This window comes from Peromyscus maniculatus, chromosome 14, assembly GCF_049852395.1.
Source record: "Peromyscus maniculatus bairdii isolate BWxNUB_F1_BW_parent chromosome 14, HU_Pman_BW_mat_3.1, whole genome shotgun sequence".
NCBI lineage: Eukaryota > Metazoa > Chordata > Mammalia > Rodentia > Cricetidae > Peromyscus > Peromyscus maniculatus.
Genome location: NC_134865.1, coordinates 83132257 through 83160204, shown reverse-complemented (window position 1 = coordinate 83160204; position 27948 = coordinate 83132257). Strand labels below are relative to the sequence as shown.

Sequence of the window (27948 nt, the reverse complement as noted above, 5' to 3'; positions counted from 1 at the left end):
ACCCCAGTTCTAAGAGCTACAGCTTGGCTTTGAGGACACTGGGTCCTCAACTTTTCTGGGATCTATGGAGCATCACTCGGCACCAGAGACCTAGGGCTGTGGACCAAGTGGATGTGGCACTGCCAACAGAGCAGGTGTAGAGAATCTCTGATTCACAGAGCACCTTTCCTGTAGCATGCAAGGGCGGCCCTTCCTTCTGAATGCATGCTCCCGTCCACCTGCAACAGGTAGGCATTTGCTGTCTGTACTGAGCACTCCCATAATACAAATGATACACAGAAACATTCTGAAAGTCTCCTCTCTGGGAGTGGAACTCCTGCTCCTGGGTGACTCCCTGCAGCCACTGCTGCCCTTCCACACTCTAGGAACCTAACTATCTCCCAAACTTAGCAACCAGAAGCTTTGTAACATCTGCTTCGTGCCCCAATGTGGACAGGCTATGCGGTCTCTTTGTTGTTGTTTTGTTTTTTGACAGGGTCTCTCTATGTAGCCCTGGCTGTCCTAGAACTTGCTATGTAGACAGGGCTGACCTCACCTCCTGAGCAATGGAAGTGCACCACCACACCCAGCCCTAGATACTCTTCTATGTTAACTGAACATTAGGAACCATTTTCTTTTTCTTATTCAATTCTCTTCATTTATTTGAACTTATTTTATTCCCCAATGAATACCTAAAATGTTTAAAAAAAACATTTCTTTTTATTTTACATATGTGTATGTCTGGGAGTTGTGGACATTTGGGAACTGCCCAATGTGGATGCTGGGCCCTCTGGAAAAACAGTCAGCACTCTTAACTGCTCCCTGGCTCTACCCAAATAAAGCCTCTGTAAACAGCTGCATGTGCGTTTCATTGAGAACATGTGCTAATTCTATTTCCCTGAAGAGTGAGCTTCCTGGGTTAGTCTTTTGGTAATAGTTAATTCTTCATAAAGACTGCCTGCTTATTTTTGAGTGGCTTTATCATAATTCACTTCCCCACACACACACACACCTTGTGGATCAGATGTCAGCTCTGACATACTGCTCCAGCGACAGGCCTGCCTGCTTGCCACCATGCTCCCTACATGGACTCACTCACCCTCTGAAAGTGTAAGCAAGCTCCCAATTAAATACTTTCTTTTATAAGTTGCCTTTGTCATGGTTTCTCTTCACAGCAACAGAAAAGTTAAGTCAAGATCAAAAGTCTATTCATACAGCATTTTGAGAATGGTAAAATGAGAGACACAGCAGAGACCACTGGTTTCCAGGACAGAGGTGAAGGAGAATTAAGAAAAGCTCAAGAACTCTAGTACTAAGCTGAGGCAGGAGATCAACATGAGATTGAGGCCAGCCTGTGCTACATAATGAGTTCAATTATAGAGAAAGAGAGAAGGAGGAAGGGGCAGGAGAAAGGGAAGAAGTTCCTCAGTTCTGCTTTGTGTACAGTCAGGAACTATAAGATGGGAAAAAGGATCTTCCACTGTTTGTAGATACAAACTGAAGCACTAAAGATGCTAGCTCTAAGGCTGTTGTTTCCCATTAGCAGATGCCAACTTTTGGAGGAGTCAAAATAAACTCAGACCTGCCTGGACCGAGAAGCACAAAAAAGCACAATTACTAATAGCTGCACCAACAGAGAGAAGGCTCACACTAACAACAGGAAGTATAGTTGTGCAAGTGCTGTCTTAGAACTGACATTGGGTAATGAATGTGCCCTAGCAACTTCTCACCTAGATGCAATGTACACACTCCTAGTCAGACCTACAGAATACTGCAGGTTTTTTGGGTTGGTTTTTGTTTTTGTTTTTAGTTTTTCGGAGGCACAGTTTCTCTGTGTAGTTCTGGAGTCTTTCCTGGAACTCACTCTGTAGCCCAAGATTGTGAGTTCGAGGCCAGCCTGGGCTGGAGAGTGAGTTCCAGGAAAGACTCCAAAGCTACACAGAGAAACCTTGTCTCAATAAAGAAAGGAAGGAAGGAAGGAAGGAAGGAAGGAAGGAAGGAAGGAAGGAAGGAAGGAAGGAAGGAAGGAAGGAAGGAAGGAAGGAAGGAAGGAAGGAAAAGAAAAAAGAAAAAAAAGCAGGACACCTCCCCACAGCGTCATTTGGTATATGTGTAAATGGTGGCAGAAATTGTACACCGTCAAAGCCCTGGCCTTGAGACACTACGACAAGGCTTCACATGAACACTGGTGTCACTGCTTACTTTTGCGGGGTACTGACTGTGCCTCTGCTGGCCTTTCCAATCCTCAGCTCAAGCTATCCCCAGGTTCTTCCCTTAGTGAGATGACACAGGTATTGCTTTCAAGCATTAGGTAGACCAGGTTACTATCTACACTCAAATGATAAGGAACAGAGTCTATGCTCCATCATATCCACTGAAAGCGGGTCTATAAGAAAATACTGGACTTGGAAGCAGGTGTTGAGAATGATGATTCAACTCCTCCCTTAAGTCTGCCCCACAGATTTCAAATCTGTCAGCTCCCCAATCAGATGATTGCCTTAAAATAAACCTCTAAGTATCTACATGTATGACATGTGCATACATACTCTACAGCTCTCTCAAGGAAACCTTGACTCATTAGGATAGTAACTATAGAACTTGGTATAGTATAAAATATACAAAAAGTTTTAATGTTCATTGACAGGTATGAAATAAACTTGGAATTTAAGGGAATTAAAAACAAAAATTAGCTCTACACCAGTTTCATTACAAAATGCAAGTTAAAGGAAGTATATGCTATTATAACAAATATTATTTATAAGTATCAAAGTAAAATTGGCCCTTCCCAGAGTATTAAAATGGGGTCTCTAAAAGTTTAGCAAATAAAAAGTTTTCTGAACATACAATAGCCAGACATCAATTGAAATTCAAACACGTAATGAACTGGAGGTGTTTCTGGTCTAGCAAGCAGTCTTGGTTTGAACTCTCACCCTGTGTATACTGAGCTGTGCCTATCATCACACCACCCAATGCCCGCAAACACTGCCTCAATTACCTCCACTCAGATTAAAAACTACTGTATGTATAAACTGCAGCATTTTTACTGTACAAAGTTTTCTACTATTACAGAACCATAATGGTTTAATTACATAAAACAGAGACTATAATTATTTTCCTACTATCATCCCTCACAATTATTAAAATTAATAATTAGTAGATATTTATCTAAAAAATAGTCCATGCATTGTTATTTTGTGTATAGCTGTTTTGCCTACATATAGGTCTGTGCACTACACTCATTCAGTGCTTACAATGCTGGATCCCCTGGGAACAGAATTACAGACGGTTGTGAGCTGCTATACGGGTGCTGGGAATCAAACTCAGGTCCTATGAAAGAGCAGCCGGTGCTCTTAACCTCTGAGTCTACCCAGCCCCACATTATTATGGCTTTAGATTGAATTTTGATAATGTGTGATTTTAAAAACTCCTGTTTAACAGGCTGTGAAGATGGTTCAGTGGACAGAGTGCTTGTTGTACAAGTGTGAGAGCTGCAGTGTGGATCCCCAGAGCCTATACGAAAGAGTGACAGCCACTTGTAATCCCTGGAGCAAGCTGACTAGCCAGACTAGCCATCAAGCTTTAAATTCAGAGAACATACCTCAGTTTTGGTGAAGAATAATCAAGGAAGATACCTGATGTTGACTTCAAGTCTCCACATGAACATGTGCACATGTGTACATGGACACACATGCATACATACACACATTCACAACATATGCACACACAGTAAAACTGGGCTGGAGAAATGGCTCAGCAGTTAAAAGCACATACTGCTCTTGCATGGGCCCCAGTTCAGTTTCCAGCAGCTACACTGGGTGGCTCACAACTGCCTGTGACTTCAGGTCTAGAGTATCCAACACCCTCTTCTGGCCTCCCCAGGCAAATGTGCTCATATGACCATACCCACACAGACACATAACCAAAACTAAACCTTCAAAAAAGAAAAAAAAATCTTGAATGTATGATTTAATGTTTCCTAATAACAGAGTGTTCAATTTAAAATCATTTAGCCCTATAATATCCTTCTAGCATATTTCCTGATTATGATTTGAAACCATGAATTAGCTGTCCTTCCACGGGGCCATATTTTGTCAACAGTTACGGAAGAGAACATCAACTTCCATTTTATATTCCCAGTAACATTGGTTCCTATTTCTCCCCATCTTAGCCAATACCTGTTATTGTCTGACTTTTGGCTCAAGTCAATAGGATGTAGTCTCTCGATGGGATTTCCCTGGTGAATACTAAATAGCAGATACATTTGCTGGCAATTTGTAAACATCTTTCCTGGACAAATTTCTAATTCAAATCTTTTTCCATTTCCATATTTATAGCTTTTAAGTTATTATTTATCATTGTTATGTATGTACATGTAGGTGGGGTCAGAGGACAACTCTGGAGTCAGTTCTCTCCTTCCGCCTTGAACGAGGAGTGCGCTTCAACTCTGGTCCTCAGACTTGCCTGGCAAGCACCTTCACCTCCTGAGTCATCTCACTAGCCTCTTTGTCCATTTTCAAATTGGGTTATTTGTCTGGAGTACTGGGAATATAAAGTGAACTGATTCCTCAAAACATTGGAATCACTCTATACAGCCACCCAAAAACCTGTACATAAATAGTCATAGCACCATTCATTAAAAATAATAGGCAAGAAGCAAAAATGATCCCAAGTGCCCATTAACCAAATGAAAACACAAAATGTAGTATATCCGTAAGATGGTTTATACTGCCATAAAAAAGTATAAGGTACTATGCAAAATTAAAGCACTAAGTCACAAAACAAAAACCTGACAGTGTATGAAGAGGTGATCATAAAGACATACTAGGGCTGGAGGAAAATTTGTTGCTCTTGGAGACGACTTGAGTTTGATTTCCAGCTCCAATATGGCAGCTCCCAACTGTCTGTAACTCCAGTCCCAGGAAATCCAACACTCTCTTCTGACCTCTAAAGGCACCAGGCACACACATGGTGCAAATACACAGACAAAATAATCATACACATGAAATAATAAATATATTTTTAAAAAGCCATAATAGACTAGTGGTTGCAAGAGGCTGTGGAAGAAATGGGAGATCACTGTTTTTTTTTTTGTTTTTTTTTTTTTTTTGGTTTTTGGTTTTTTTTGTTGTTTTGAGACAGGGTTTCTCTGTATAGCTTTGTGCCTTTCCTGGAACTCCCTTTGTAGACCAGGTTGGCCTCGAACTCACAGAGATTCGCCTGCCTCTGCCTCCCGAGTGCTGGGATTAAAGGTGTGCGCCACCACCGCCGATGAGATCACTGTTGTTAAGTCCAGAATTTTTTTGTTTGTTTGTTTTGGTTCGTTTTTCAAGACAGGGTTTCTCTGTGTAACAGCCCTGGCAGTCCTGGAACTCATTCTGTAGACTAGGTTGGCCTTGAACTCACAGAGATCCGCCTGCCTCTAGCTCTGGCTCCACAGTGCTGAGATTAAAGGGGCGTGCCAACACACCCAGCCAAGGAATTCTTTACAAATGGTAGGCATATTCTGAATGTTTTATCCACTGGCAAACAGGTGTATGATCTGTGAATACAATCAAGATCACTGGATCCCACATTTAGATAATAAATAAATTGTGTGTTTAGTGAATTATATCAATAAAGCTGTTATTTTTAAAATTTTATTATTGGTGTGTATGTGCCTATGTGTGTGCATGTACACAAAACGTGGATATCCATGGAGGCCAAAAGAAGGCCAATAGATCTCCTGGAGCTAGAGTTACAGGCAATTGTGAATTGGCCAAAATAGGGGTATGTGTAAGAGCTGTATGCACTTTAAACCACTGAACCTTATCTCCAGCCACAAAGCTGTTTTGTTGTTGTTTGTTAGTTTGACTGGTTGTCTGTTTGGGGTTTGTTGTTGTTTTTGAGACAGAGTCTCACTGTGAACTCTGGTAGGCCTCGCAGAGATCTGCCTGTCTTTGCCTCCCAAGTGGCACAGCCACACCTAGAAAAACCTAAAGGTAGGGGTGTGTGTGTGTGTGTGTGTGTGTGTGTGTGTGTGTGTGTGTGTGTGTGTTTCAGACAGGGTCTCTATGTAGCCTTGGCTGTCCTGAAACTATGTAGACCAGGCTGGCCTTGAACTCACAAGAGATCTCCCTGCCTCTGCTTCCATAGTGTTAAGATTAAAGGTATGTTCATACCTGGCTAAAGATGTTACTTTAAAAAAAAAAAAAAAAATGCCAGGAGGTGATGGCACACACCTTTGATCCCAGCACCCAGACAGGTGGATCTCTAAGTTAGAGACCAGCCTGGTCTACAGAGTGAGTTCTAGGACAGCCAGGGCTATACAGAGTAACCCTGTCTAGTGGCTGAGCAAGGCCAGTCACGGTTACACATTACCTCCGTGAAGGCTACGTTAGAAGACCCTGCCTCAAAAACAAAAGAACAAAAAGTACTCAGAAAAGAAAAAGAAAAAGAGTATGTGGGGGATGGGGGACGGGGGACGGGGGACGGGGGGGGGGGTAGGAAAACTGAAGACATGAGATACTGTAACACAGTTATTTTAAAAGTATAAAATTTGGGGCTGGAGAGATGGCTCAGAGGTTAAGAGCACTGACTGTTCTTCCAGAGGTCCTGAGTTCAATTCCCAGCAACCACATGGTGGCTCACAACCATCTGTAATGAGATCTGGTGCCCTCATCTGGCCTGTAGTCACATATGCTGTATACATAAATAAATACATCTTTAAAAAAAAAGAAAAAAAAAAAGTATAAAATTTGGGGCTGGAGAGATGGCTCAGAGGTTAAGAGCACTGACTGCTCTTCCAGGGGTCCTGAGTTCAATTCCCAGCAATCACATGGTGGCTCACAACCATCTGCAATGAGATCTGGTGCCCTCTTCTGGCCTGTGGGGATATGTACAGGCAGAACACATAATACATAAATAAATCTTTAAAAAAAAAAAAAAAGTATAAAATTTGATTTAAAAAATACAAAAAGTCAATAAATTCCCAGGACAAGAAGTGGGCTAACGGATTGGGACAAAGAAATACAATTTGTAACTCAGCTGTGTATGTTTCTCCATTGTTTGGGTTTTCATCTTAAGGTGCACGCAGAGGCTGGAGAGATGGTTCAGTGGTGCATGTTTAGTTACACCTCATGAATAATACCAATGCCTCCACTGTTAAATTCCAGTCCTTTGCCATGGGCATCTCTAGTATCTGCCACATTACAGGTGTTTCATAAATGTTGAGCTAATAAAGAGCACAGGTAGCTAACCACTGAAAAGTTCTAGGAAGGGGGCAGTACCTGTTTCCCTCCCTTCACCACAGCAGTCTACCACACTGACAAGTCTGGGAACTAAGTGGGAGAACCCTTACAACTTGGGGCCCCTGAAATGCAACCCCCTCACTCCCTGATGGTGCTTTTCCTCCTAAGAGTTTCTATGCAGCCAACTCCTGGTCTGCTAACCACACTGGAAACTGAGCTGACACACTCAGGTTTTCTTCTAACTAAAATGATCTTCCTATACAAGCCAAGGGAAACAAAAAGCAAGGAAATCTGGGGCAAGGGGGAATAAAACAGAAAATAAGGATGGGTACAGAGGAAATAAAGGCACAGTTGGCCCCACCAAAAAATTAATAAATAAATTAAGTGCATGGTGTGTGGTAGCTCAGATCTGTAATCAGAGCAGCATTAAGCTAAGGCAGGGAAGTTTTTAAAGTCAGTAGGGCTGCAGGTGAAACTGTTTATTTTAGGGGGAAAGGGGTAAGTTAGGATATAGCAGAGTTGGTAGAGCGCTTGCTAACATGCATGAAACCCTGCGTTCAATTCCCAGTATGGCATAAATTGCAATAAATGGCAATAATCTCAGTTCTCAGGATGGAGGATCAGAAGTTGAAGGTCATCCTTAGCTATACAGCAAGTTCAAGGCCAGCCTGGGCTGCATGAAACCCTAGCCCCGCCCCCCAAATAAATTAAATTTAAATTGACTTTTGATTGCTTTTGTTCTACTCCTGGATTAGACACGTTTTCTCCAGGGTATTTCTTTTGAACCTGGTAGCAATTATTCTTCCTATACCACATTTACACTTGAGATTCTCCAACCATTTCTGTTAATAGCTTTGGAATATTTAACTGCACAGCACAATGCCATATAATTCAACAGTCACTCAAAAGTGGCTCCAACTCAATGTGTTTAAACTGAACTTTTCCTTCAGCGTGACCATCACCACTGCCACCACCATTCTTTCTTTTTATCTCAAAAAAACAGATACTGTCACTTACATAGTCACTGTGGACTACACAGTTATTCATCAAATGTTGCTGATAACACAATAAACTGGAATGAACTCAAATGTCCAACAAGAGACTCAGTCTGAAGGAACCGTTCAGTGGATACTACATGCACCAGACTGATGTCGGGACAGGTGCACTTAACCTGTAAGGAAACAACACATAAAGCAAATCTAAGCAAAGAACAAAGCAGGACTTGTACATGCAGTCATCCTTAGCAATAATAGCTAATGTCCAGCTTGAAGTAGGTTTCCATACATGACAGTTATAAAAACAGGTCAGGTTTGCAGAAAGGGAGCTGAGGTGAAATTACCCTTCAGACGAGCTTTACTAGGAAAACTGCAGCATCACCACCTGAAGTGGGTGAGCAAGCCTCATGCAAGTCCAAGTAGCAGCTTCATTAAGAGAGGTACCCGTCATGGACAATGTGACAGGGATCCTGAAGGAAGAGGCAGGCCCTTCAATTTCAGACTATTAGGAGAGCACAAGCAATCCTGTCATGTTACAGGGTGTAAAAGGAGAGGCAGACCCTTCAGTGTTATCAGTTCCAGTTAGAGCAAAAAAACAAAGGTGGAGGGAGAGGTTAACAGTGTGACCCAGTCTATGTGCCAGGTCAGGAAGGCACTGATGAAGTCTGGCTGTAAAGCAACACCATCCTGGGCCTGGCAGTAGAGAGAGCAGGCCTTACCTGCAACTGTAAGGTCCGCTCACTATAGAAGTATATACAGGGAGACAGGGCCTGGTTTTCAGGGAGAGAACGGCAGCAGGACCTGTGGTCTAACATGGATACTTACTAACATGGCAGCTGTCTCCTCCAGGGTCACCTATAGATGACCCTGCTTGATGCCTGTCACTGCATGTCTCCTCTGATAACAGTGTGCCTGCTTCGAAATATGCTTCTCCCAAAACACATTTTTATTATTTTATGCATATGGGTGTTTTGCCTACTTGTATATATGTGCACCACTGTGTGTCTGGTGACTGAGAAGGCCAGAAAGGACATCAGATTCCCTAAAAGTGGAGTTACAGGCAGTTGTGAGCCACCATGTGGTTGCCGGAAGTAGAACCCACGCTTCTGGAAAAGCACCCAGAACACTTAGTAAGTAAATTATGTTACTGAATTCTTTTATCTCATTTTTTGAGTCTAGGGTCTGATTACTATGAAGCTCAAGCTGGCCTATACCATGAAATCCTAATGATTCCAATTCCTAGTACTAGGTTACAGGCTATACTGGCTTAAATGTTTCCTCTTCCTAATGAGAAACTATTTTCTTTCCTCTGAGTCTTAAATTGTTAGGGAATGACACAATATGAAAGAGCAAAGAGTGGAATGGCCTATTATAGGGTATCACTGTGTATCAGACCTTTACAGCCCTGCATCATAACAAATGACTTTTCTGTAACTAATCCACATTCGTGAACACTCTATTAGATTCCCCCTGCTCCCCAAACTCTATACTGCTTTATCCTTTTCAGGGATGGGGAGGCAGAAGGGACACTAGCCATTGAACCCAAAGCCTGGCACCTGTTAACACTGAGCTACAATCCAGCCCTCTATCTTAAAATAAAAAGGGAAACTAGCCAGGCAGTGATGGCGCACGCCTTTAATCCCAGCACTTGGGAGGCAGAAGTAGGCAGATCTCTGTGAGTCCAGCCTGGACTACAGAGGGAGTTCCAGGAAAGGTACAAAGCTACACAGAGAAACCCAGTCTCGAAAAAGGAAAAAAAAAAAAAAAACCCTAAGGAAATGCGAAGATTTGTTTTTAAGCAGGGCGGTGGTGGCACACACCTTTAATCCCAGCACTTGGGAGGCAGAGGCAGGCGGATCTCTGTGAGTTCGAGGCCAACCTGGTCTACAAAGGGAGTTCCAGGAAAGGCGCAAAGCTACACAGAGAAACCTTGTCTTCAAAAACAAAAACAAAAAAAATCTATTCCTGATATTAGACTTGAAGACTTGAAGAAAGAAGAATGAAATGGCCTGTGGGCTGTTTTTGTGGTTTGTTTGTTTGTTTGTTTGTTTGTTTTTTGAGACAATGGCACTTGCCACCAAGATTGACAACCTGAGATCAATGCTCATGACTAACTTGGTAGAAAGAAAAACCTGACTCTATAAGAGTAAGAAGTCACCTAAAAGGCTCCAACCAAAGTCGAATGCACATGCAAAATCCTGTATCTACCACATGCCCAACATCCACCACTCAACACAGACCATCCTGCAAAGCTATCTTCAGAAACCATTCTCATAAATGTCTACTGTTTGGGGGTTTACAGTCAAACAAAATTATAAAACAAAGCAAAATGCATTAGTGTAATGGCACACACCTGCAATCCCAGCTCTAGAAAATCTGAGGCACGAGGATTTTTAATTCAAGACAAGCTTGTGCTACAAAGAAGACCATCTCTCTCTCTCCCACATGCATATGGCACTTGTAATGGAGGCAGGAGAATTACAAACTCAAGGTCAGTCAGAAGACCTTATCTCAAACAAACAAACAAAAGAGGGGCAGGATTAAGGTTGACAGACTCCTGGTCTAGCATTTGAGAGGCCTTGAGTTACCTCCTGGCCTATGAAACAAAACAAAAACTACAAAGGCAGAGATGTCATGAGAAAGGGGTGTGTATGGGGCAGTGGGGGCGGGGGAGATATTGAGAGGCAAAACTGCCCATAGGAAACATACTGAGAAGGAATGCCAGGGAGCTTCACAAGAAAAAAATGCTCCAGAACCATTCTGTACCTGCCACAGCAGCCCAGACATTCTCATACCTGAACAGGAGCCTCAGGAAGTCAGCACATCAGGTAAAAATGGCTGCTTCCAGCTACAGGAAACAGAGGCTGGGAATGAAGAAAAAGATATTCGTACCATGCAAACCATTTAGCATCTTTTGAATTTGTACCATATGTCTGCACTGCCTACCCGTAGCCAGAAGTCTCCTGTCCTGCCTGGCCCCATGGTCAGGAGGAACCTCTCCCACCCCTGTCCTGCAACCACTTGGTCCCAAGTAGACACTTACAAACTGTGGCCTATGGGTCAGGCTTCCTGCTAGCTAGCTCTTATGGCTTAACTCAACCCATTTCTATTAATCTACATGTTGCCACCGTGCGTTACCACTCTGCGGGCATCTTGTTGCTCCTTGAGCAGCGGGCTGGCGTCTCCCCCACTCTCCTCTCTCCTGTCACTGTCTCTCTTGGATTATCCCACTGGCTCCATCCTGCCCTGCCATTGGCCAACGCAGCTTTATTTATTAGCCAATGGGAGCAACACAATCACTGCATACAGAAAGACAACCCATAGCACTTCTTTTCTGTCTAATCAAAAAGGAAGGTTTTATCTTTAACAGTAAAATTATATAATAGAACAGTTATCAAAAATTACAGTTACAATATCTAGTCTATTTGTATTTGGCAAATTTAAAGAAAATATTCTAGGGGGTTGGGGATTTAGCTCAGTGGTAGAGCACTTGCCTAGCAAGCCCAAGGCCCTGGGTTTGGTCCTCAGCTCTGGGGGGAAAAAAAATTCTATCATCTCTTCTGTATTTGTGAGTCTAAAGTTTAATATCTATTTTATCTTTTATCATAACCAATGAAAATTATCACTACCTAGTCTTCAACTACAAAGACCCCAGAAGGATATAATATTACCTGAGTAAACAGGAAGTGTACTGCAAGCAACTTTCATAATTCTAGAAATGACAGAGACATCTGGCTGCCTGGACAGTCACCCAAAGTTTCTCATCACTGTTGGGGCATCCATCTTCAGCCTATAAGCCTAGAGTCTCTCAGCTGCTTCTCCCTGTGTCCTGTAGAATGGCTGGCAGTCTTTCTGCAAAGCAGGAACCTAAAGGACCATTTTGCCTTGTTTTGTCAAAACTCAGTGGTCATTTTCCTATGGGTCCTGTATGTCCCATTTATACAACATATTATCAAGCAATCCAGGCAGAAGCAGTTTCTTGCCCAAATGGCTACTTTTGCCATAAAGAAAACAAACTACATATAGAGTTTCTTCAAGTAATTGCTGCTGCCAGGAGCAGACATGTCTCATTGTCCAGAAAAGTCTGTTTTTAAAACATTTTATGTTTTATGTAAGGTTCTTTTGTTAAATATACAAATAAGTGTGCCGAGCATGGTGGTATACACCTTCAACCCCAGCACTGGGGAGGCAGAGGCAGGTGGATCTCTTTGAGTTCAGGTTAGCCTGGTCTACAGACTGAGTTCTAGGATAGCCAGGGCTTGTTACACAGAAACCCTGTCTTGAAAAAAACAAAAAAGAGAGAGCTACTCAAAGAGAGGCTTGAGTCACAGACATATAAATTCAAAGCTAATAAATGAAAACGTATCAACCATTATTGTAAAACCAGCCTAAATTTACCCTACAATTAACATATATCCCCACCCCCACAAAAACTGACTTAACACAGGGCACACAGCAGAATCATGGACCCTGCTTTCTTAGAGAGTATCACCTGCTGGACAAGAAAGGCTAAACCCTATACAAGTTACTTAACATCTCTCAGCCTTGCTTTTTAAGTTGTGTGTACATGCATGTGCCTGGATGTGTGTGTACATGTGTGCGCACATGTAGATGTGTGGGCAGGTGTCTGAAGTGGCCAGAAACATCAGACCTCCTGGAGCTAGAGTTACAAGTGACTGTGAAATGCTTGGTGTGGGTACTGGGAATCAAACTTGAGTCCTCTGGTACTGTACTACTGAGCTTTCTTATCAGTGAAATGTAGTTGATAGTAAATGCTCCTAAAATCATCCTATAAAGCAATTACAGTGGCTAATACAAAGAACTGCACAAATAGTATCTATTAAATAACTAATCAAATGATTCTAAGATTGCAATTGGATGAGAAGTGTGACAGCCTCTGGAAAAAGGAATTACTTACTGTACATGGACAACATAACTAGAAGCCAATTACAATTCATATATGCCTTTTAAAAAAAAGTAAGGCCAGGCGGTGGTGGAGCTCACCTTTAATCCCAGCACTGGGGGAGAGGGGGGCAAAGTCAGGAGGATCTCTGTGAGTTCAAGGCCAGCCTGTTCTACAGAGCGAAATCCAGGACAGGCACCAAAGCTACACAGAAAAACCTTGTCTTGAAAAAAAACAAAAAAACAAAAAAAAAAAAAGTCATCTTTCTATCAATGATGTTACTGCCTACTCAAAAATTATAATTGAAAAGAGTTAACCAAAGAGGTAGCCATCTTAATATCCATAAGACCTCCCCTGATAGTTGTTCAAATCTGAGGCAGAAGATCTAGGGAAAAAGACCACTTTGAGATCTGATTTACACACTGGGACAGGCCAAGTGTCACATTGACTCTACACACTCCAGAACTTTATGTCTAAGGGACTACGTTTGAAGATATTTCCCTTCATTTTAAACATCCAATCAAATAAAAAACAAGACTAGCCATTTCTACCACAAAAGATTTATGTAATTTTGGAGTTATAATTTTAAACTGCCCTGTTTTCCTTTCCCTACTAAAAGCAAATACCAAATGCTTTGCCCTTTCTATCATTCATTCATTCATTCATTCATTCATCTGCAGTACTGAGAACCAAATCCATATCCTTCATCCTAGGCAAGCTCTCTACCAGAGTTAAACCTCAGCCCTTCAAACATTTTTTAATGAGAACATTTGAATATATTGTGAGCTACATCTGCCTAGCAACAAGTTATAAACTTATGTTATCCTACTCATGTTCCCATGGATACAGTCATGAAAGTGCAGTGGCAGCTGTAGGAATCAAGAAAAGAATCCCTAGAGAATCATATCCCCAACTTGAGTAGAAGGCAATGCTCTAAAGGTAAAAATACTGTCCAGTACATTCCCATTAGAAGCCACCTCTCCCTGCCCCACAAATCCTAAAAAGCCTTTCATTATGACCTCCTTTCCTAAACCTGCTGCCTGTCCACAGCTTCAGCAGTGACTTCTGTGCCTCAACTGGCAATGGCTTTTCGCATGCTCTACTACCAGAATTGGTGCACAGATCTCTTGGTATTTATGATGTAGCAAATTTGTCAAAATGACTTGAAAACAAGGTAGAAACCACTTTACGCTGCCCTGTGACCCACACTGGCCTCAAACCTGTAACCCCCTTACATTCACCTTTGTTATGTGTTGGTCATCATACTTAAGCTAAATAACTTTTTCATAAGTGCTATGGGATGTTCTGTATGTCCTGTGGGAGCCCATTCTCGGGTTCCTCGTGGCTTTACCCAGCAGGTCCACATAGAGGATGATTAGGACCACAGGCCTGAGTGCAGGTGTATGAGATGGTCTGCACTTGGCTGTGCTGGGGGATGGTCTGTATGTCAAATTGCTCTGATTGGTCAATAAATAAAACCTGATTGGCCGTGGCTAGGCAGGAAATATAGGCGGGACTAACAGAGAGGAGAAATAAAAGAACAGGAAGGCAGAAGGACTCACTACCTGCCAGGCGCCCACCGGACAAGCAGCATGTGAAAATGCCGGTGAGCCACGAGCCACGTAGCAGGGTATAGATTTGTGGAAATGGACTAATTTAAGCTATAAGAACAGTTAGCAAGAAGCCTGCCACGGCCATACAGTTTGAAAAGTCTCTGTGTTTACTTGGCTGGGTCTGAGCAGCTGTGCGACTGGCGGGTGACAGAGATTTGTCCTGACTGAGCAAGGCAGGAACACTCTAGCTATACACAAGCTGTAAAAATACTAATCACAAAAAGAAATTATTGATGAGCAAAACATTTTTTTAAAAAAAAATCATATTATGCCAGGTGGTGGTGGCATACGCCTTTAATCCCAGCACTCGGGAGGCAGAGCCAGGCGGATCTCTTTGAGTTTGAGGCCAGCCTGGGCTACCAAGTGAGTCCTAGGAAAAGCGCAAAGCTACACAGAGAAACCCTGTCTTGAAAAAAATTTAAAAAAAGAAAAGAAAAAAAAAATCTTTCTCCTGGCAAACAAATAAAAACTAAGAATAATGCCTAGAATTCAAAAATATGTTAAATTTATCTACATAAAATTCGAAACTTTAACTGAGAATCTAAGATCAGAGGGTTGAGAGTTCAAAGTCAGCCTAAACAACAAAGAGAACTTGAGGCAGCCTGGGCTATACTGTGAGACCTTATATAAAAAAGAAGTTTCCGTTAAAACTTTGGCCCTGACACAGCATCTCCCCATCAAGTTTCAGTCACAGAGCTACTTACTGAACGCAGCCCTGGCTGGCCTGAAATGCCACAGGCTGGCCTTGAAGTTGCAGTAACCCGCTTGCCTCTGCATCAAGAGCTGAGATTACAAGCATGAGCTCCTATGCCTAGCAATTGCTTCCTTTAATACACAGATTTTTTTTTAATAGTCAATAAAAAATTGAACAAAATAGGCCAAGGTCACCAACAGAAAGAAAAAATACCAATGATCCAAGAACATGAAAGATGCTTAAATTCACTAGGTAGGTAGAAGGACTGAACTTACTCTAAAAGTAACAGCACTTTCAACATCTGCAGGAAACCAAAATGAGCCTCTACAGAAAGAATTCAGCAGCTTATATATAAATTCTGATCGCAATTTTGCTCTGGAGAAAAGTTAACCCACGTGAGCACAATCACTTGCAGTTTAGAATACTAGAAAGAGAAAATGCCCATCAGTAGGTCCAGGTTATGTTATACCCATACAAACACTATGCTGTCATTATACAGAAATAGAGAAGGTTATGCTCTGTGGTGGAGCACTACCCTAGGAATGAAAAGAAACTGTTTCCATCCCCAGCACCAAAGAAGAAAATAAGAAAATGAGAAAATGAGCTGGCAAGTTGACTCAACAAGTAAAAGTACTTCCCAAGCAAGCTTGATAACCTGAGTACAACCCCGGGAACATAGAGCAGGAAAACTGTCCTCTGAGCCCCATGCATCTCCAGGGCATAGGCACCCACTCACCACACACCAATGCACATACATATAATGATCAATAAAATTTAAAAATTTTAAATATAGCTAGCATTATCTCATTTCTTATGTCTATATATATTTTAATACACATATTACCTTAAACTATCTTCTATCAGGAAAATTTGGGAGAAATGGGACAGAACATACAACTTAGAAATTAAAAGCAATAGAACCACATGCAAAAGAATTCACACAGCTGCCTGAAAACACCTGTGGTTAAATGATGAAAAGGCAACAATCTCAGAATATGTATTTGCAATCAGTGACTATGGATTTATATTTCAAACTGATTAGAAAGCCAAAGGTGGTGGGCTGTGGTGGCGCACACCTTTAATACCAACACTCAGGAGGCAGAGGCAGGTGGATCTCTGTGAGTTCGAGGCCAGCCTGGCTACAGAGTGAATTTCAGGACAGGCTTCAAAAGCTACACAGAGAAACCCTGTCTCAAAAAAACAAAAACAAAAAGAAAAGAAAGAAAAGCAATAACTTAACATTAAAAAAAAAAAAGCCGCCGGGCGTGGTGGCGCACGCCTTTAATCCCAGCACTCGGGAGGCAGAGCCAGGCGGATCTTTGTGAGTTCGAGGCCAGCCTGGGCTACCAAGTGAGCTCCAGGAAAGGCGCAAAGCTACACAGAGAAACCCTGTCTCGAAAAAACCAAAAAAAAAAAAAAAAAAAAAAAAAAAAAGCCAAAGGTAACTTCCGTGGGAAAAGGACATGAAGACAAATCATAAAAGAAAATAAAAGTATTCCACCACCTCTAGAACCTGGAAAAACACATAGTAACAAGACATTTTGCAAATTAATTTTTTCCTAACACAGTAAGCCAGGCATGACCTGTAACAGTATTTGGGAGGCTAAGGCATGCATGATAGTCAAGTTCTAGATCAGCCTGAGTTACATAGCAAGATACTGTTTCTAAAAACAAAAAAAGTATAAAGTAAACATACTCAATGTCCCTGCAATACCCTGCTGGTAAACACTGCATATTTTGGGGACAGCACATTACAAATAAATGTACAGAGGTTTTACAAGTACATGGAAAATCATTTCAAAATGCTCATAAAATGAGAAGCCAGGCCAATGAGATGGCTCAGTGGATAAGCCTGAATGATCAGAGTTCAATTCCAAGGACTCAAATGACAGGAGAGATTAGACTCTTGATAGTTGTTCTCTAACCTACACACACACACACACACACACACATACACACACACATATACACACACACACACACACACTGCATAATTGGGGGCGGGGGAGAGGAGCCAGAGGGTTCAGGACATGAACCAAGCAGGGCTCACGGGGACTCACAGAAACAGTAAGGGCAATCAGAGTCTACTTGGGTCCATGCTAGGTCCTTTCCATATATGTTATGGCTGTTGGCTGGTGTTTTTGTGGGACTCCTAACAGTGGGAGTGTGGGTTGTCTCTGACTCTTTTGTCACTTCCCCACCTACTGGGTTGCCCTGCCCAACTCTGATATGAGGGTTTGTGCCTAGTCTAATTATATCTTGTTATGCCATGTTCAGTTAATATCCCTTGGAGGCCTGCTATTTTCTGAAGGGAATGGGAGAAGGAGTGCATCTGGGGAGAGGGAAAGGGGGCTGGAAGGAGTGGAGGGAGGGGAAACTACCATCAGGATGTATTGAAAACAAAAAATAAATTTGAAAAAAAATTAAGGAGCCAGCAGTGGTAGTGCACGCCTTTAATCCCAGCACTTGGGAAACAGAGGACTGTTTCTACAGAGGACTCCAAGTTTTTAAAACATGAGCAACTAATTTAAATGTTTTTAAATGAACATAATATTTGCAATTGTAACCATTTTTAAGTTCACAATTCAGTGGCATGAATTACATTCAAGATATTAATTACACTCATGATATTCATTGATTACACTCATGATATTAACTACATTTTCCACCTTATTTTTTTTAAAAGATATTTTATTTGTGGTGGGGGGAGTCTATGTTTCTGTCTGTGTCTGTACATGTACACAGCCTGTTCTACAGAGGACTCCAAGTTCCAGGACAGCCAGGGCCACACAGAGAAACCCTGTCTTGAAAAACTGTGTGTGTGTGTTTGTGTGTGTGTGTGTGTGTGTGTGTGTGTGTGTGTGTGTGTGTGTGTTTACAAAACGTTTAGTATGTTTGATATTTCATGGACTGTTATTCAGCTTAAACATTTTTGAAAACTTTACACAAAAAAACTATTAATGTCATGAAAGTAATAATAGTGAACTTAGTTGTTGTCAGGCACAGGCCTATGCAGTTTATGTATATTAATTCATTTATTTCATTTATTGATAAATACAATTAATTCATTGTATTTAATATAATTTTAGAAAACATATTAATGGCAAAGCATTGGTTTTTGAAATTCTGTGAGGTTTATTTTGATCCCCATCCATTGAGAATTTCTACAAAAGATGAACATTGAGCATTTTGCACAGAAAGTTCTTGGGACACAGGTGTGGTGGCACATGCACTTGGCTGGTGGACGAGCTTCAGGCTGGCCTAGTGTACACAGCAAGTTCCATTACAGCTTAAACAGGTTAAAGCCTGTTCAAATGTCCCTAGTTCCTTCATGATTCAAAATTGGAGACATATTTATATCTAGAAGTTGGTACATAATCAAACAGTTGAAAAGTTCTAAAGCTAGGCATAGACCCAGGAATATTAAAATTTGTGGCCAGCCTGGGCTACATATTGATACCCTGTCAATAAAGAAATATAAGTGCTTTAGCACAATGCAAGTTGTCCACACGCGCACACACACACAAAGTTGAAAAGTAAAAATCTCTATGCTAGAGATGAAAGTTTCAAATGCATTCTTGCCACTCTCCTGAATTATTCCAACAGCATTCCCTTATAGAACTTCATTCTTTGCTCAGTGCTCCATATGGTATCTAGGACAGAGCCTAGTGCAAAGCAGATGCTCACTGAAAAGTTTCTGCAGCAGGGCAGCGGTGTTGCTCACCTTTAATCCCAGCACTCAGAGGCAGAGTCAGGCAGATCTCTGAGTTTGAGGCCAGCCTGGTCTACAGAGCGAAATCCAGGACAGGCACCCAAACTACACAGAGAAACCCTGTCTAAAGAAAGAAAAGTTTCTGCACTGCTAAGCTCAGGAGATGGCTCAGTTGGTAAAATGTTCATGTGAAAAGTAGGCCCAGTAGTCTGAGTCTGTAACCCCAGTACAGGGAGACAGAGGCAGGCAGATCCCAGTGGCCTGATGACCAGCTAGTCTATGTGAACAGTAAGTTTCAAGTTCAGTGAAAGACTTACTAAAAAAGGTGGAGTCAGCCGGGCGGTGGTGGCGCACGCCTTTAATCCCAGCACTCGGGAGGCAGAGCCAGGCGGATCTCTGTGAGTTCGAGGCCAGCCTGGGCTACCAAGTGAGTTCCAGGAAAGGCGCAAAGCTACACAAGAGAAACCCTGTCTTGAAAAACCAAAAAAAAAAAAAAAAAAAAAAAAAAGGTGGAGTGGCTAGAGAGACGGCCCAGTAGTTAAAAACATGAACTGCTCTTTTCAATAATAAGGTCAAGCAGCTCAAACTGCCTGTAACTCCAGCTCCAGGCATCCTCTTCTGGTCTCCATGGGCATGCACTCATGTGACCATGTACAGACAGAGACAGAAACAGATAGACTCCCCCACCACAAATAAAATAAATCTTTAAAATAAAAAAAAAAAACAAGGTGGAAAATGTAGTTAATATCATGAGTGTAATTAATATCTTGAATGTAATTAATTTATGCCACTGAATTGTGAACTTAAAAATGGTTACAATTGCAAATATTATGTTCATTTAAAAACATTTAAATTAGTTGCTCATGTTTTAAAAAAAATAAATAAGGTGGAGAATCAATCACAGAAGATATCCCAACACTAACCTTGGGCCTCAGCATGCCCCTGCATAGGTAAGCACATCCCTGTGTGCAAAGTTCCTGCACTGTCAGATACAGTAACACCAGCGAAAGCTAGAAGGGAGGCTGGGGCAGCACCACTAAGCCAAGGTCAACATTTTGCTTGAGTTAAGATTCTGTCCTAAAAATCAAAGTTGGGTCAACAGTCTTCTCCAACTTCAGTAAACCCTTACATAGTCTCATCAATGTCCTTCCCCAGCTACAATTCCATCACTTTCTGGCTTCAACTTTTTCAATGTCACACACTGAAGGGCAATGATTTTCAAAAGTAGAGAATGTAGTTTTAAAATAGAAGGTTAAGATCCAGAGAGATTGCCCAGCAAGTAGAGTGCTTGCTGCCATGTAAGCTTGATGGCCCGAGTGTGATCCGCAGGACCCACAATGGAAGGAAAGAACACCTTCGCAATCACCCCGTGGCACATGTGTTTCAGTGCATGTGCAGGTACCTTAAAAATAAATAAGTAATAAACAAAATAAGGTTGAGAAATGAGAAGAGAGAAGGGAAGGATGAGGAGAAAAACTACAATACATACAAGTATGCAAAATAAAAATATATAATATTTCCCAATAAATCGTTGTGGTGATGTTTTATTTTGTATTTTTTTATTCTAGAGTTTATTTTCTTCAGCTTATAAAGTTTACCATAAAACCATTGCACCAGCCTCACAAACCTTCTGTTTATTATCCCTTTATTTTCCTTTGTAGGGCTGGGAGAGAAGTTAGGTTTCAGACATACGAGGCAAGCATGCAAGCCCTCTACCCCAAACTATATAGCTAGCCTGATATGGCCTCTCCAGTGTGACTAGGGATGTAGACCAGTGTTAGAATTCTTACCTAGCAAACACGATGCCTTGGCTTCTATCCTCTTCACTGTGAGAAAGGGAGAATTCAAAGCCACCACATCAAGTGATCAACAGGTACCATAGTAGTTTCCCTAAATGTACTCCATTTTGTTTAAACAATGAAATCACCCAACATTTCCTTTCTTCTTCAGAATGTGTCCCCATCATTTAATGACAGGTTTAAAAAAACCAAAACACACACACACACACACACACACACACCCATAGAGTGTGGTGGTGCACGCCTTTAAATACAGCACTCAGGAGGCAAGGCTGGTGGATCCCAGTGCAATTCAGAACTACAAAGTGAGACTGTCTCAAAAAACAAAAATACAAGCCTCTTCACATAAACACAAGAGAATCCATCAGTCTGGAGCGTCCTTCCTTTCTGAAACCAAAGACTGTAGCACACACTTTTAATTCAAACTGTCAGGAAGAGGCAAAAAAGATCTGGAACTTTGCCAGGGATAGTGGCACACACCTTTAATCCTAGCACAAGAGACAGAGGCAGGAGCATTTCTATGAGTTTGAAGGCCAGACAGTTAAAGAAAAATAAGATAAAATAAAAAGATCTGAATTTAATACCATCCTGATCTACATGGAAAGATCCTAGCTCAAAACCTAAAAGTGACTTACGAAAGAGGCATCTTTGGAAAGACTTCCCTCTACACCCAATTTCAGTCATCTCACTAGATTCTCATGGCCCTCAATTTCCAAAGCACTGTTCCGTGGCTTTTATTCTATCAGACCAGGTGTTTTATGATAACAGAAAAGTACTCATTAAATAATTACACTTAATATCCAAAGTCATGTGCTGTGATGCATGCACACATGCCATCTTATAGGGCAGAATATAGCTCAATGTAAAGGATTAATACCTATCACCCTCACACACACACACACACAGCACATTTACAAAATTTCAGCCAGAAAATTTTTAAAGAAAATATGCCAAAAATCTTACAATATGTCATATAAGCTAATATATCATATACAATTATACATTATCTTACACTTACAGGTTTTTGTTGTTTTTCAAGATTAGGTTTCTCTGTGTAGCTCTAGCTATCTTGGAATTCCCTCTGTAGACCAGGCTAGCCTCAAATTAAGAGATCTGAGATTCACCTGCCTGTGCAGCGATTAAAGAAGTGGTTCTCAGCCCGTGGGCTGCCACCCCTCTGGCTGTGTTTGTTGTTGTTGTTGTTTTATCCTTTCATAGGGGTTGAATATCAGATATCCTGTATATCAAATATTTACAGTATGATTCATAGAAAAATGACAGGTATGAAGTAGCAATGAAAATAATTTTATAGTTGGGGTCGCCACAACACAAGGAACTGTATTAAAAGGTTACAGCACTAGGATAGTTGAGAACCACTGAATTAAAGGCATACACTACCATGCCTGGCTACAAAATCTTAACTACAAATATTTAAATTACTTATCCTGGCAGTTGGTCATGTAACTAATATTCTATTTTTCTGATGTTAAATTATTATTTTTTTGTTTTGTTTTGTTTTGTTTTGTTTTTGTTTTTCGAGACAGGGTTTCTCTGTGTAGCTTTGTGCCTTTTCCTGGAACTCACTTGGTAGTCCAGGCTGGCCTCGAACTCACAGAGATCCGCCTGGCTCTGCCTCCCAAGTGCTGGGATTAAAGGTGTGCGCCACCACCGCCCGGCCTAAAATTTTTAATAAGCAGAAAAGCACTTATTAACCTTTAGAAAGGTTACAAGTATAGTAACAGAGAATGTACAGTGTCTGTTCACTGCTAGAACAACATAAGGAGTCCGTCACCTCCTTACATAGTCCTGAAAACATGCACAAAAATGGAATAATGAAAAGCAAGGCAACAGACATGCCATGAGGAAAATTAGGCTCCTGAAAAATACAAAATATGCTGGGCGATGGTGGTGCACGCCTTTAATCCCAGCACTCGGAAGGCAGAGGCAGGTGGATCTCTGTGAGTTTGAGGCCAGCCTGATCTACAAAGTTCAAAGTTTCTCTATGTAGCTTTGGAGCCAGGACAGGCTCCAAAGCTACATAGAGAAACCCTGTCTCAAAAAAAAAAAAAAAATGAAAGAAAGAAAAATACAAATACAAAATGTTTAATCATACATCATCTTACTTCAACAAACTAATTCCACTTGTAAATTTGAGTTTTTCTATGCCTATATGTATATGTGTTTGGCCTACATGTATATGTGTACACCACATGTGTGCCTGGTTCCTATGGAGAACAGAAAAAGGTACTAGATCCCTGAACTGGAAGTTACATATAATTGTGAGCCACCATGTGGGTACTGGGAATCAAACTTGGGGTCTCTTTAAGAGTAGCAAGTGCAGGCCGGGCGGTGGTGGCGCACGCCTTTAATCCCAGCACTCGGGAGGCAGAGCCAGGCGGATCTCTGTGAGTTCGAGCCCAGCCTGGGCTACCAAGTGAGTTCCAGGAAAGGGGCAAAGCTACACAGAGAAACCCTGTCTCAAAAAAAAAAGAGTAGCAAGTGCTGAGTCATCTCTTCAGCCAAATGTAATATTTTTAAATTGTTATGTTTCCTTTACAACTAAGTAAGTATCCACGGTAGAAGTGCAATGCTTCAGGGATGTCTAAAGGCTATTGCTAGCTTTGTCTCAAATACAGTATACAGAACTCACATTCGAAGTGACTGATAAACACTTCCACTTTTCTCTTGCCATGCTCTTAGTAAGACAAAAAATTTGGATTTCAATCTTCATTTTCTACAGAAATGAAACCTTTCTTGAAGAATTTAATATTCAGAAATTTAACTTTCAAGACGATATGAAAGCTCAGATACTGAAGTTTGTAACCGTCTATATCAGGATAAGAGGCGTATAGCACCAACCCCAACCTCTCAGCTCACTGAGTTCTAGGGACAATGCTATGGAAACTGACCTGTTGCCAAGCAAGGAAAGCCAAGCAACAAATCAGAACTAACGTGTATCAGCTGACACACAAAATCCCAGTTCAGTTTAGGAGGATTGGTATATTTGGCAAACATGTTGCTGAAAAGGACAGGAGACAAAGTTCTTAACAAGGTTACTAAAAGAAATGGTCTTTCCCCAACCCCTTCTAAGCAAACTATGAGGTCCAACACAGTCCAGTGGGTATTGAATTTGTATTTTATTCTTAACTTTTGAATAATTCAAAATGACTATCTTTTGAAGAAATCTGGAGTATAATGACCAATTAGTAATCAGATGTCAATGAGATCAGATCATACACCTTATTACAAATACTGAAACAACAGCTATCAGAACATAAAATGTGTTATTCTGGTTTTACTGTGCCAGGCTGAGAGCCAGCATGACGACACACACCTAAATCCCAGTATTTGGAAAGTGGATGCAGGAGGATCTGGAGTGAAGGTCATCCTGGTCTGAGTTCCCAAAACCCATATTGGGGAGCTCACAACTGTCTACAATTCCAATTCCAGAAACTCCCTCTTCCAGTCTCCATGGACATTATATACATGTGGTATACATACACATGAGCAATAATAAAAAATGTTTTAAAGATTTTTAAAATTTATTTATGTATTTATTTATTTTTGGTTTCTCTGTGTAGCTTTGCGCCTTTCCTGGAACTCGCTTTGTAGACCAGGCTGGCCTCGAACTCATAGAGATCCGCCTGGCTCTGCCTCCCGAGTGCTGGGATTAAAAGCGTGCGCCACCACCGCCCAACTAAAATTTATTTTTAAGTATGTATAAATATGTGCAATGAGTGCAAGTTCCCATAGAGGCTGTGGCCTAGAGCTAGAGTTACAGACAGCTGTAAGCCACCTGATGAGGTTGCTGGGAATGAACTCAAGTCTTCTAGAAGAACAGTACTTACCTTAAATGCTGAGCCATCTTTCCCATCCCAAGATTAAATCTTTATTTATTTTATTTTATGCATTGGTGTTTTGCCTGCATGTATGTCTGTGTGAGGGTGTTGGGTCCCCAGAATTGGAGTTACAATTTTGAGCTGCCAGTGGGTGCTGGGAATTGAACTCAGGACCTCTGGAAAAGCAGCCAGTGTTCTTACCGCTGAGCCAGCACTCCAGCGCCCCAAAATTAAATCTTAGAAAAAGAAAAATTGAGTTTCTCTGGAAAGGAGACACACTAAAGAATCAAACTGAAAAATCATGATGCTCACACAGGAACATAAAGTACCCCAAGTCCAGGAAGAGCAGGAAAACTTCAGAATTCATGGCTATCCAGGTATAATGCATAAGATGATTTGACTTAGCAAGCAGAACTTTCTAGCCCTGGACAAGATGCTACTTTCTTGGTACCCAACAGAAGTTAAAGCCCCACATGATGGCACATGTGCAACTTCAGGGATCAGGGGCTACTGTCACAGACCAGAGCCAGCTATACCTTAAGACACTTTCTCTTTTTTTAAACTTAAAAAAAATTAACGAACAACAAAATCAATTGTGAGCCATCAAGATAGCTCAGCACGTGAAGGCATTTGTAGCCTTCCAACCTGAGTTTAATCTTTAGGACCCACATATTGAAAGTACAGAAACACTCCTACAAGTTGTCCTCTGATGTCCACTCAGGTTACATGCATGTGTGCACACACTAAATAAGTAAAGATAATAAAGGAGGAACTGGGATGACGGACCTCAGTTGTTATAGAGTGCTTGCCTCCCATGAGGCCTTGGGTTCAATCTCCAGCATGGCAAAACCCAGGCATAGTTGTGTACTCCTGAAAACCCAGTATTCAGGTCAGACAACTGGATCTGAAATGCAAAGTTGGGGCTGAAGTCATGGCTAAACAGTTAAAAAGCACTTGCTATTCTTACAGAGAATCCTGGATAGCTCAGAACCATCCGTAAACTCTAGTTCCAGATCTGATGCCCTCTTCTGGTCTCCACTGGCACCAGACACACACATGGTGAACATACATACATTCAGGAAAAACACTTGTACACATAAAATAAAATTCAAAGTCACCCTCAATTATATAAGACAGTTTGAGGCTGTCTCAAAACAAACAAACAAAACCAGTAGCTAAAGGGGCTAGAGAGACGTCTCTACTATCAGGTACACATCCTGCTCCTGCAAAGGACCTGAATTCAGTTCCCAGAACCCGTATCAGGCATTCACAGTTGCCTCTAACTCCAGTTCCAAGGGAACCTGTCCCTCAGCACCTCCACTCAAATGCACATACCTATAAAGACAGACATTAACTAAATAATAATAATGATGAATCTTTTGGGGGCAGAGGCACTGTAATATGGCTCAGTGAGTTAAGGCACTTGCTGCCAAGCCTAATGACATGAGTTTGATTCCTGGAACCCTCATGATAGAAGAAAGAAACAGACATCCAAAAGCTGACCTCAATACCCTAGCCATGGAACACATGCTTGTACACACACAAATAAATAAAAATACATGAAGATCATTTGTATGTTTTTGTAGTACAATATTATTTTAAGGTGTGTTACTTTTGTTTATGTTGCATTTGTTTAACTCTGTGAAGCTGTGTTACTGTGCCTGTCTAAAACACCTGATGGGCTAATAAAGAACTGGCCAATAGCAAGGCAGAAGAAAGGATAGGTGGGGCTGGCAGGCAAAGGGACTTTGATATAGAGGGAGAGATTTGGGAGGAGAAATAAATCTAGCAGCCAGAGGAGGAGGAGGACTCAGGGGCAGCCACCCAGCTACACACAGCAAGTCACGGAGTAAGAGTAAGATACAAAAGTAAGAGAACCAGAAAGCCCAGAGGTGAAAGGCGCACGGAGCTCATTTAAAGTTAAGGAACAAGCCAGCCTAAGGCTGGGCCTCCATAAGTGAGAATACGCCCCCATATGTGATTTATTTGGGAACTGGGTGGTGGGCCCCCCAATAGGGTCCAAGAGCAAAAACAACAAAAGTTTTTTTTTTTTTTCTTTTGTTTTTTGAGACAAGCCCTGGTTGTCCTGGAACTCACTATGTAGACCAGGCTAAGATCTGCCTGTTTTGGCCTCCTGAGTACTGGAATTAAAGATGTGTGCCACCATATCCAGTTAAAGATCATTAGTTAAAAAAACAAAACAGGGGCTGTAGAGATAGCTCAGAGGTTAAGAGCACTGCTTGCTCTTCCAGAGGTCCTGAGTTCAATTCCCAGCAACCACATGGTGGCTCACAACCATCTGTAATGAAATCTGGTGCCCTCTTCTGACCTGCAGTCATACACGCTGCATACATAATAAATAAAATTAAATAAATAAATAAATAAATAAATCGGACTGGAGAGACGGTTCAGTGGTCAAGTACACATGTCTCTCTTGCAGAGGACGTGGGTTCAGCTCCCAGCACCCACTTGGAAAGCTCACACAACCACCTGTGACTCCAATTCCAGAGGATCCAACTCTTCCTCTGGCCTCCTTAAGCGCGCACGCGCGCGCGCACACACACACACACACACACACACACACACACAGTGGACATACAAACAGGTACACACACATAAAAATAAAATCTTAAAAACTACTCTCCTCTCCCCACTCAGAACCAACTGTGATAAGTGGACAGAAGATGAGGTTAAGAGACTTACTTACCTGACTGTGTGTGTCACAGGAGTGGTTTTGGTTTTGACTGTTTTTTTGACTTTTGAGATGGAGTCTCATACTAACAATACCCAAGCTAGCCTAGAATTCACTATATAGCCCACACTGACCTTGAACTTGCTTCTGCTTAGGTCTCTCCCTGGAAAAAACCTGAAGGATGTGAGACTACTATCTTCCAGACCAGGCAAGGCTAACTCAGCTCTTCTTCACACCCTAGTGTCCCCATTCCAGTGCTTTTTATTTTATTTTAGAATTTTAAATTTTATTTTATGTAAGTGACTGTTTCACGGGCCTATGTATCTGTGCATCACATGCCTGTTCAGAAGAGGGCATCCAATCCCCTGGAACTGGAGTTAGGGATGACTATGAGGCACCATATGGGTGCTGGAATCTGGTTTTTGTTTTTGTTTTTTTGTCGGAGCTGAGGACGAACCAGGGCCTTGCACTTGCTAGGCAAGCACTCTACCACTGA

General features: G+C 41.6%; 1 protein-coding gene across 4 annotated transcripts in view; it reads right to left on the bottom strand.

Annotated features, from left to right (window-relative positions):
* The window catches only part of Rcor1 (REST corepressor 1), an 87107-nt gene that overhangs the window by 45302 nt on the left and 13857 nt on the right, over window positions 1-27948 (bottom strand). Inside the window, exon 1 of one of the 4 annotated variants that reach the window (XM_076551414.1) lies at window positions 4802-4978. The exons of the other annotated variants lie outside the window; for them this stretch is intronic. Coding sequence (XP_076407529.1) covers window positions 4802-4946 — 145 coding nt within the window. The 5' untranslated portion in view covers window positions 4947-4978. Of the gene's footprint in view, window positions 1-4801; window positions 4979-27948 lie in introns of those variants that run through there. 4 annotated transcript variants of the gene reach the window in all.